Source organism: Zophobas morio, unplaced genomic scaffold (genome assembly GCF_036711695.1).
Source record: "Zophobas morio isolate AGI-343-1 ecotype UQ-CSIRO unplaced genomic scaffold, CSIRO_AGI_Zmor_V1 ptg000002l, whole genome shotgun sequence".
Lineage (NCBI taxonomy): Eukaryota > Metazoa > Arthropoda > Insecta > Coleoptera > Tenebrionidae > Zophobas > Zophobas morio.
In genome coordinates, this window is record NW_026972107.1 from 888,734 (window position 1) to 900,096 (window position 11,363).

The 11,363-nt window shown below is 38.5% G+C and overlaps 2 protein-coding genes across 2 annotated transcripts; one reads left to right on the forward strand and one right to left on the reverse strand.

Annotated features, from left to right (window-relative positions):
* The first annotated feature begins 450 nt into the window (after positions 1–450).
* Positions 451–2,432, forward strand: LOC135123388 (cytochrome P450 4g15-like). The gene is made up of 7 exons (XM_064047997.1): positions 451–722; positions 769–875; positions 925–1,201; positions 1,251–1,320; positions 1,369–1,988; positions 2,038–2,223; positions 2,272–2,432. Exons 1-7 carry the CDS (start codon positions 512–514, stop codon positions 2,430–2,432), a joined length of 1,632 nt encoding a protein of 543 aa, XP_063904067.1. The 5' UTR covers positions 451–511.
* A 320-nt stretch (positions 2,433–2,752) lies between these two features.
* On the reverse strand, positions 2,753–11,223 carry LOC135123399 (nitrilase and fragile histidine triad fusion protein NitFhit-like). Its single transcript, XM_064048008.1, has 7 exons — positions 10,995–11,223; positions 10,775–10,948; positions 10,538–10,729; positions 10,262–10,474; positions 9,917–10,223; positions 9,682–9,857; positions 2,753–2,958 (listed from the first exon to the last, which is right to left on the reverse strand). The coding sequence occupies exons 1-7, from the start codon at positions 11,175–11,177 to the stop codon at positions 2,794–2,796; spliced, it is 1,410 nt and encodes a 469-aa protein (XP_063904078.1). The 5' UTR covers positions 11,178–11,223; the 3' UTR covers positions 2,753–2,793.
* Between the last annotated feature and the right edge of the window lie 140 nt (positions 11,224–11,363).

Consider the following 11,363-nt stretch of genomic DNA (forward strand, 5'->3'; position numbering starts at 1 on the left):
GAATATAATAATTTTATTCTTAGTATTACACTACATCTATCCCAACTGATATACGTGTCCTTGCAAAAATGTTGATGACGTCATCGCAATTTTTTTTTAAATTCCCACTACAAAAATGTAATGAGAAAAAGAACACAATAGGCATGCAGTCGTCAAGTTTCCGACAGCGAGGGAAGTACTGTCTAAACTCTTTAGACCAATTTTTTTTAATTTAGTCGAACTGTTGAGGTACGAAGTCGGTGGAAAAACCATTACGAACTTCTTAGTAATATAATAACATTTTTGGATGATAATAAAAAGTAGACTATTACAATTGTTGCATTTTATTACCGTCAAGGTTTCTTTTCTTGCAAAGAAATAATTCCATGAATAATAATTAATGCAGTTTTTGTTAACTCCGAACCTTGAACCTGTCCGCACTTTAACTACGATTTGCAAAAAACCGGTACTCATATGTACTACTGACCTGTTTTTCACTGACTGGTTCCCAATAAACGTCATCTGTGTTGCAATGAGTGTTGTAGTAGAATTTTTGCGCAGCTCCTCCGATTTTCTGTTCTCTCCAGGGTGGTTCCTGTGTGTACTTACCGGACTTCTGGCGCTTTATCACTACGGGTTTCAATGTACGCGTTACGCGAAACTGGGGAACAAGCTTCCAGGACTTCCCTTTACTCTTCCAATTCTAGGAAATGCACTGATGGTGCTGAATAAAACCCCAACAGGTAACACTTTTCTCTAGAGAAATTAGAAATGAAAAAGTACTTTCAGAAATTTTCGAGTACGCGTTAAAAGTATACAACGAGCAAGGGAACATCACCAGACTATGGTTAATGAATAAATTGGTCGTGGTTTTGGTCGACCCACGAGACGTAGAAGTACCCAATCACTTTTTTTTTTAATTTTGATTAATTTTATTCGAATTAGGTAATCTTGGGGAGCAACTCCCACTTGGAAAAGAGTTCCGAATACCATCTTTTCGAGCCTTGGTTGGGCGACGGAATTCTAATCAATAAAGGCGAGAAATGGAGGACCCACCGAAAAATGATAGTCCCTACTTTCCATCAATCCATCCTGAAGACTTTCGTGCCTGTTTTTAGCAAAAACGCCAACGACTTAGTCGAATTGTTGAGGAACGAAGTGGTTGGGAAAGTTTGTGATGTCCATGACTACACGAGTGAGGCCACCGTGGACGTCCTCTTAGGTATTCCAACCATGTAGCTCTTCTATCTTTAAAGATAATGACTTTCCAGAAACCGTAATGGGTATCAAGAAAACTAAAGAATCAAAATCGAGCTTCGACTACGCCAAAGCCGTAACGGAGTAAGTACAATAGCGACATTTATCTCCAGTTAATGGTTCCATTGGTAGCATGTGTGGTATTCTTCACCTCCGACACGTGCGTCTGTGGATGCGCCCGGACTTCCTCTTCCGGTTTACCAAACAATTCAAAGAACAAATTTCGCACTTGAATATCATCCACACTTTAACTGACTCGATTATCAAAAAAAAGAAGTTAGAGTTCGTCGAGCGGAAGAAGAAAGGCGACGTAAGTTTGTATGAAGCCGCTGTTAAAGAAACCGACTTGGAAGAACAAGGGTTGAGTTCTCCTCGAGACGACCAATGCGATGACAACGTCGGCGAGAAAAAGCGCTTAGCGTTTTTAGATTTTATGATAGAAGCGAGTCAGATTTTGGGCAACAAGTTGAGCGACGAAGAAATCCGGGAGGAAGTTAACACGATTTTGTTTGAAGGTCATGAGACGATGGCGGTGACTTCCAGCTTCTTTCTTTGCATTCTAGGGGTGTATCCGGACGTTCAAGAGAACGTCTATCAGGAAATGAGGGATATTTTTCAAGGTAGTGATCGTACTGTTACTTTCAACGACACTTTGGAGATGAAATACCTGGAAAGGGTGCTCCTGGAGGGTCTAAGAATGTTTTCGCCGGTTCCCGTTATCACTAGAATAATCCGAGAGGAAGTTAAATTAGGTGAGAGAAGGAGAGTCATTCGGGTATCGAGTCTAACGCTTGGTTTTAGCTTCTGGAGATTATATTTTGCCGAAGGGCACCACTGTGGCGATTCCGCCTTTTCTGATTCATCGCAACACTAAACACTATCCGAATCCTGAAAAGTTCGACCCTGATAATTTCCTACCCGAAAGGTGTCAACAGAGGCACTATTACAGTTTTATTCCTTTCAGTGCCGGCCCCAGGAATTGCGTTGGTGAGTTTCGATGATTTGTAATGGTATGTGGTGACGATTTTGTCGCAGGGAGAAAATACGCAATGTTGAGACTCAAAGTCCTGCTGTCTACTCTCGTTCGCAATTTTAAAGTTACCTCAGTAGTGGACGTAAAAGACTTCAAGTTGCAAGGAGACATCATTTTGAAGAGGTCAGACGGCTTTCGGGTTATTTTACAGAACAGAAATTAATATAAGTATAATAAAAGTTTGATAAAAAATCGATACCAACTGTGCTACCTACTAATATTACATCCTTTCGGCTTTTTAGCTTTACGTCCGTCCGGAAAGGGTTTTCCTTTCCGGAGCGATTTATCCATTCGGGCGGAATTGGAGCCCTTTATACGAGATAATCTACATCGTGAGATGAATGACCAATATTACTATCACTATTGGGGATTTGTGGCCACGATTACACGATACATTGGGGAAATTTATAGCAATATCGTGAGTCAGTACACCCAAATAGGCGCAGTTGTCAGCAATTTGGTTATAAATCAATCCCGGAGAAATAAAACACTTAAAAAAAAGATTTATTAAGCACTTCGACACACTAATAAAAATATTTTCGCAAAAGTGCGGCTTCTTCACTCATCTCTGCGTTGCTCCGCAGCGGCATGCCACTATCTTGTCGATCGTGCTGCGCCAATCGATCGTAAATCTCGTCGTTGCGCTCAAAATCGTTGGCTTTCCTCGGCAAAATGTGAATGTGGACGTGCTAAAACACAAAACATTCGAAAGGGGGATAATAAAGTGGGATTTATAAACTTGCTGTAGACGTTGCAGTTGCTGTTTGAGCTGACGTTGTTTTTACCATTTTAAACATAGCAAAGCAAAATGTAGCCCCGCCCACCCGCACTAGCTCAATTGCGATGATTTTTTTTATTCGTCGTGAGCCAAGGGGGTGGAGCTTAACTGCAAAATTTATCTCTACGAGAAATTAAAAACATGTTTTGGAGTATCGTGTTGTTCAAAAAATATCATGTATGTTAAGAAAAAAATAAAGCCAAAAATTAGGCCCCACCCATACCCGCCCCGATCTCAATTCTCAGTTTAATTGCAAGATTCATATTTGTCTACAAGAATTTACCATTTTAAACATATTTTCTTGTTCTGAAAAGACGACTACGTATATTAAGAAAACAGGCAAAATATAAGCCCTATCTCAATTGTGATGATTTTTTTTTAAACGTCGAAAGCCAAAGGAGCAGAATTTAATTCCAAAATCGTTATTATTTCACTACAAAAAATTACTACGTAAGACATGTTTTGAGTATCATGTTATTCAAAAAATACTACGTATATTAATAAGAAATTAAAGCCAAAGATTAATGAAATTTTTATTCGTTGACAAACCGAGGGTTGGAGCGTAGTTGCATAATCCATATTTCCTTACAAAAATTTACCATTTTAAACGTATTTTAAGATTCTAAGAATAAAATAAAACATCACAATTGAGATGGGGTGGGTGGGTGGGCTTTATCTTTTGCCATTTTTTCTTAATATACATAGTATTCTTTGAACACGATACTCAAAAACATGTTTTTAATTACTTGTAAAGAAATAAGTATTTTGCAGTTAAGCTTCGCCCCCTTGGTTCAGGCCGGATAAAAAAAAATCATCACAATTGAGATAGGGTGGGTGGGCGGGCGGGCTTATATTTCGCTTTTTTGTTTTAATATTTGTAGACTTCTATTCACAGTATGAAACTTGTTTAAAATGGAAAATTTGTATAGGGAAATATCGATTTTTCAATTAGGCTCCGCCCCATAATTGCGATATCCATATTTTCTTGCCAAAATGTACCATTTTACCCATATTTTGAGTTTCTTGTTGTGTAAAGATGAAAAAAGGCAAAATATAAGCCCCGCCCACCCACTCTATCTCAATTCTGATTTTTTATTCGTCGTAAGCCGAGGGGCGGAGCTTAATTGTAAACTCCTTATTTTCCTACAAGAAATTACCATGTGCAAAATGTATTATTTGAACACGATACGCAAAAACATGTTTTTAATTTCTTGTAAAGAAATAAGTATGTTGCAGTTACGGTTCGCCCCCTTGATTCACAGCGAATTAAAAAAAATTATCACAATTGAGATAGGGCGGGTGGGCGGTCTTACATTTTGCCTTTTTGTTTTAATATGTGTAGACTTCTTTTCACAACATGAAATTTAAAACATGTTTAAAATGGAAATTTTCTATAAGGAAGTATCAATTTTGCAATTAGGCTCCGCCCCATAATTGCAATATCCATATTTGCTTGCAAAAATGTAACATTCTAACCATGTTTTAAGTTTCTTGTTCTAAAAAGACGACTACGTATATTAAGAAAAAAGGCAAAATATAAGGCCCGCCCGCCCACCCACCCTATTTCGATTGTTATGATTTTTTTTAGTCGTTGAGATCCAAAGGAAAAGAATTTAATTGCAAAACCATTATTTTTTTCTCTACAAGAAATTACCATGTACAGTTTCGGCCAGAAAATCTTAAGCAGTATTTGAGTGGTAGTGGAAACTAATATAATCTGAGAAATAAAAAAATATTTTAGTATATGGTCCTTAATAAATTCTTTTTTTTTCTTTCTGATAATTACTGAAACACCTCTTGCCAAAATATAATACAAATTTTCAGTTTACAGCGGATAAAATAAGTCAGTGAAATGGAGAAAGGAAGTGGGCGGAGTTGACTTTATCTTTTTTCTACAGAGCCTTACAAGGAAGCATTAGCCCCCCCCCCACCCGACCTTTATTTTCTTAGAAGCTACATGATTTGCCAAAATCAGTTTTATCATAGCAAGTGCTAGCCCCGCCCATCCACCCTCTATTTTTTCAGACGCTATGTCATTTGCCAACATAAGTCTTATCTTAGCAGGTGCTAGCCCCGCCCACCCGTGATATTCTTATTCAAACGACTAACTTTATTTCTGTTCAGTATAAGATAAATCTTTCATTTAGATTACATAAAACCAATCTCTGAAATGAAGGTGGGTGGGTGGGCGGGGCAAATTCTATTCTGAGTGGTAGTGGAAACTAATAGAATCTGAGATCCGAAAAAACTAAGTTGTATGGTTCGCCTTGAAAACAGAACACTCTGTATAATTGAAAATAATTTTAGTATATGGTCCTTAAAAAATTCTTTTTTTTTTCTTTCTGATAATTACTGAGACACCTCTTGCCAAAATATAATTCAATTTTCATTTTACAGCAGATAAAATAAGTCAGTGAAATGGAGAAAGGAAGTAGGCGGAGTTGACTTTATCTTTTTTCTACAGAGTCTTATAAGAAAACAGTAGCCCCGCCCACCCACGTCTTCTTCATTTCAGTGACTATTCTTTCAGTATTGTTTCGTCTTATCTAGTTAAGTACTAGCCCCACCCACCCGCCCTTTATTTTCTTGGAAGCTATATGATTTGCCAAAATCCGTTTTATCATAGCAAGTGCTAACCCCGCCCACCCGCCCTCTATTTTTTTAGAAGATATGTCATTTGCCAACATCAGTCTTATCTTAGTAAGTGTTAGCCCCGCCTATTCGCGCTCTTCTCACTCTAATGACTAATTTTATTTCTGTTTTTTATAAGATAGATCTTTCATTTAGATTACGTAAAACCAATCTCTGAAATGGAGGTGGGTGGGTGGGCGGGGCAAACTATATTTTGAGTAATAGTGGAAACTAATAGAATATGAAATCCGAAAAAAACTATGTTGTATGATTCGCCTTGAAAACAGAACACTATGTATAGTTGAAAATAATTTTAGTATATGGTCCTGAAAAAATTCTTATTTCGCTTTCTAACAATTACTGAAATACCTCTCATCAAAATATAATCGAATTCTCATTTTACAGCTGATAAAATGAATCAGTGAAATGGAAAAGGAAATGGGCGGAGCTCACTATCTTTTTTCTACAGCAAGCAGTAGCCCGCCCACCCACCCCCTCTTCATTCTAGTAACTACTCTTAATATTGTTCCGCCTTATCTTAGCAAGCACTAGCCCCGCCCACCCACCCTCTATTTTTTCAGACGATATGTCATTTGCCAACATCAGTCTTATCTTAGCAAGTTCTAGCCCCGCCTACTTGCGCTCTTCTCACTCTAACGACTAACTTTATTTCTGTTCAGTATAAGATAGATCTTTCATTTAGATTACATAAAACCAATCACTGAAATGGAGGTGGGTGGGTGGGTGGGGCAAATAAGTCAGTGAAATGAAGGAAGGAAGTGGGCGGAGTTGACTTTATCTTTTTTCTACAGTCTTATAAGGAAACAGTAGTCCCGCCAACCCGCCCCCTCTTCATTTTAGTGATTACTCTTAATATTGTTCCGTCTTATCTAGGTAAGTACTAGCCCCACCCACCCACCCTTTTTTGCTTAGAAGCTATATGATTTGCCGAAATCACTTTTATCATAGCAAGTGCTAGCCCCGCCCACCCGCCCTCTTTTTTTAGAAGATATGTGATTTGCCAACATCAGTCTTACCTTAACAAGCGCTAACCCCGCCTACTTGCGTTCTTCTTACTCTAACGACTAACTTTATTTCTGTTCAGTATTAGATAGATCTTTCATTTAGATTACATAAAACCAATCACTGAAATGGAGGTTCGGGGCAAATTATATTCTGAGTGGTAGCGGAAACTAATAGAATATGAGATCCAAAGAAAACTAAGTTGTATGATTCGCCTTGAAAACAGAACACTCTGTATAATTGAAAATAATTTTAGTATATGGTCCTAAAAAAATTCTTTTTTTTCTTTCTGATAATTACTGAAACACATCTTCCCAAAATATAATTCAATTTTCATTTTACAGTAGATAAAATAAGTCAGTGAAATAGAGAAAGGAAATGGGCGGAGTTGACTTTATCTTTTTAGTCTTATAAAGAAACAGTAGCCCCGCCCACCCGCCTCCTCTTCATTTTAGTGACTACTCTTTTAATACTGTTCCGTCTTATCTAGGTAAGTACTAGCCCCACCCACCCGCCCTTTATTTTCTTGGAAGCTATATGATTTGCCAAAATCAGTTTTATCATAGCAAGTGCTAGCCCCGCCCACCCGCCCTCTATTTTTTTAGAGGATATGTCATTTGCCAACATCAGTCTTATCTTAGCAAGTTCTAGCCCCGCCTATTCGCGCTCTTCTCACTCTAACGACTAATTTTATTTCTGTTCAGTATAAGATAGATCTTTGATTTAGATTACATAAAACCAATCTCTGATATGGAGGCGGGGTGGTGGGCGGGGCTAATTATATTTTGAGTGGTAGCGGGAAACTAATAGAATCTGAGATACGAAAAAAACTAAGTTGTGTGGTTCGCCTTGAAAATAGAACACTCTGTATAGTTGAAAATAATTTTAGTATATGGTACTGAGACACCTCTTGCCAAAATATAATTCAATTTTCATTTTAGAGCAGATAAAATAAAGTCAGTGAAATGGAGAAAGGAAGTGGGCGGAGTTCATCTTTTTTCTACAGAATCTTACAAGGAAACAGTAGCCCCGCCCACCTGCCTCCTCTTCATTTTAGTGACTACTCTTTTAATATTGTTTCGTCTTATCTAGGTAAGTACTAGCCCCACCCACCCGCCCTTTATTTTCTTGGAAGCTATGCGATTTGCCAAAATCAGTTTTATCATAGCAAGTGCTAGCCCCGCCCACCCGCCTTCTATTTTTTTAGAGGATATGTCATTTGCCCACAGGATGTAGTCTATGCTTTATTGTCATAATGACTGACACTTTAAAAAAATAAATTTTGACATACGTCATCATCCATATTCCAGTCTACGTCAAAATGACAAACATGGCAAATTTGAGGTTATACGTATATCACTTTAAAAGCATACAGATAATATTCTACAACTTTAATCAAAGAAAACCATAAATTATGCAGGTACGACCACCAACGACCATCTGCTTGGGGTAGAACAGGAAATTCTGTAGGCACGCGATGGGGTTTAAAAGTTTACTGCGAAAAGCCGCCTCGGAATTGTCAACCAAATAATCCTAATTATGCCATAAAATTTTATTAGTATTATTTCGAAGTGATCTTAGTATACGTAAAGCCTGTTTTGGAGCTTATGTCACTAGAATGATAGAACTTCCCATGATTCTATGGGCGAAACTGAAAGACATGTTTTTGACTATCGTGTTAGTCAAAAAATAATATGTATATTAAGAAAAAATTAGAGACAAAGGTTTAGCCCCACCCATACCTGTCCTGATCCATATATAATATATATAACAATGAACTTAACAGACCGAGGGGCGGCGCCTAAATTGCAAAATCCATATTTCCTTACAAAAATTTACCATTTTAAACCTGCTTCAAGTTTCTTAAAATGAAAAAAATTATTACAATTGAGATGGGGTGGGTGGGCGGGGTTAATATTTTGGTCCTTCCTCTTAATATACATAATATTCTTTGAACAACACGATAGTCAAAAACATGTTTTAATTTCTTGGAAAGAAAGAAATATTTTGCAGTTATGCTCCGCCCCCTTGATTCACGGCTACATTTTGCCTTTTTGTTTTAATATTTGTAGACTTCTTTTCACAACATGAAACTTAAAACATGTTTAAAATGGGAAATTTGTGTAACGAAATATCGATTTTCCAATTAAACTCAGCGAAATAACTGCAAAATCCATATTTCCATTTTAACTACGTTTTAAGTATCTTATTGTGAAAAGATGACTATGTATATAAAGAAAAAAAGGGCAAAATATAAGCCCCGCCCACCCACCCTATCTCAATTCTGATGATTTTTCTTGTTCGTCGTAAGCTTAATTGTAAAATCCTTATTTTTCTGCGAGAAATGACCATGTGAAATATGTTCATAAGTAATGATGTTATACAAAGAAAACTAACTGTATTAACTGGAAAAGAAAACCAAAAGAGAAGTCCCACCCATCCGTCTCGATCTGAATCGTGATGAATTTTTCATTCGTTGTCAGACCGAGGGGTGGAGCGTAATTGCAAAATCGATATTTCCATTTACCATTTTAAACGTGTTTTAAGTTTTTTAAAATAAAAAAATCATCACAATGGAGATGGGGTGGGTGGGTGGGGTTTATATTCTGGGTTTTCTTCTTAAAATATTTAGTATCCTTTGAACAATACGATACACAAACACATGTTCTTAATTTCTTGTAAAGAAATAAGTATTTTGCAGTTAAGCTCCGCCCCCTTGATTCACGGCGAATAAAAAAAATCATCACAATTGAGAAAGGGCGGGTGGGCGGGCTTACGTTTTGCTTTTTTGTTTTAATATGTGTAGACTTCTTTTCACAACATGAAACTTAAACATGTTGTGTACTGACAGAAAATGATGGCAACTATTTAAAATATGAGCAGGTTGGTAGCACTGCACACTACCGCAATGTGATTGGTTGAAAACCCAACGTCAACGGAAACGTCAACAAGTTTATAAATCGACCTTAATGCCACTCACTGGAACGGTTTGACCAGCGTACTGCCCGTCCTGGACGCACAACGTAGTGGACGTCGTCTTATGCACCTCCTCCATGACCTTTTGCACTTTGACCGCAGTCTTAAACAAGTCGCTCACTTCGGCTTCCGTTAAATCCTCGAGTTTGCGGCAGCAGCGCAAAGTCGAAATTAGCACATCTGTGATTGTTAATTAAATATAATAAAAAAACGACTGACTATGTAAAGGGCAAGGATACGTCCTGGTACCACACAGCGGATGTTTGTGAAAGCGTAACAGTACTGAGTCCTGTAAAAAACGGTACTTTCTGGAATGACTTTCTCGGAAAATTTGTATACTACGTTGTCAGTGATAGGAAGACTGGGATTCCCGACTGTTTCCAGCTGGTATATATCGTCCCGTCTGTGCTCAAACACCGGCATTTCCCGTCTGACTTTCCGGATTAACTCTGGATCAATTTCGGCGAGTGCGACGCTCTGGTTGGAGTAGTGCCCGTCGCGGAATTTCGGACATTCAGCGACGACTTTACCCTGCGGGTCTACAATCTAACGCAATATTTAGACACTCTAAGCAAAGTACTCACTAGGGCTTGCCCAAACGACGTTCGTTTTTCGTTATGTTTGCCATATTGAGCCGCCGCTACCACGTAACATTGCGTTTCTATAGCCCTAGCTCTGAGTAATACCTCCCAGTGGAGCAGACCCGTAGCGTGAGTAAAAGCACTGGGATAGGTCAAAATACTCGCCCCTTGTTTGCGCTGAAGAACACTCAGTTCAGGGAACCTCAGATCATAGCACTAACTCAAATTAAGGTGTTTTTTATTATATTTATAGACAAAGTACGACTTTTATAAGGATACTATCGCCAGGGAAAGGGGGCCCGCTGGCGTTATCGTCGGTGCCACAATCTCGTTCCCCGCCACGTTCGTCTCCGACTCCCTCAAGTGCACGTTCGCCTCAGGAATACTCACGTCAAACAAGTGCATTTTTTTGTAAATCGACTTGATCTCACCCGTGTCGTCGATCAAAACATGCGAATTAAAAATTTTCGTCTGGTATTAGTTAGTAATTAGTTTGAATCGTGTTTTTTGGGTTACCTCATTGTTGGTTTGCGTCAATTCGTGAAAACCCCCCACAGAAAGCCACACTTTTTGGTTTTTCGCTAGACTTTGGTACTCGTTCATGAGGGTCCCAGTGAGGGGCTCAGCTAACGCTTTGGCTTCTTCTTTGCTTGTGGCTATGTAGTCGCTGGCTTCGGGCAAGAACACCACCTAAAGATACTGTTGGTTTACGCGAAAATACGAAAGTTTGACGTACTTTGGCGCTTTTCTGGGCCGCTTCGGAGACGAGCTCTTTGACTATTTTGAGGTTAGTTTCTTTATTGTTGGTGGCAGTGAATTGGCAAACCGCGACTGTGCACTTTTGGGCGCTCATTTTGTAGGCTGTGAAAGACTTGACACGGAGCAAATTTGGTAAAAACACGGTGAAAGCGATTGACATTCCCGTGTTGACTTTGGACTTTGAGGTTATGTTAGGTGGTCACGAGACCGGTGATGCAGCCGTTTTTACACAAATGTATTGTGGGTGGCCTATACTCTAATGTTAATTTTTCAATTTTTAGTTTCCTTTTTTCGATTTTATTTCTATTCTATTGACCCTAACAGTTGGGCCCCCACTAATTTCGCC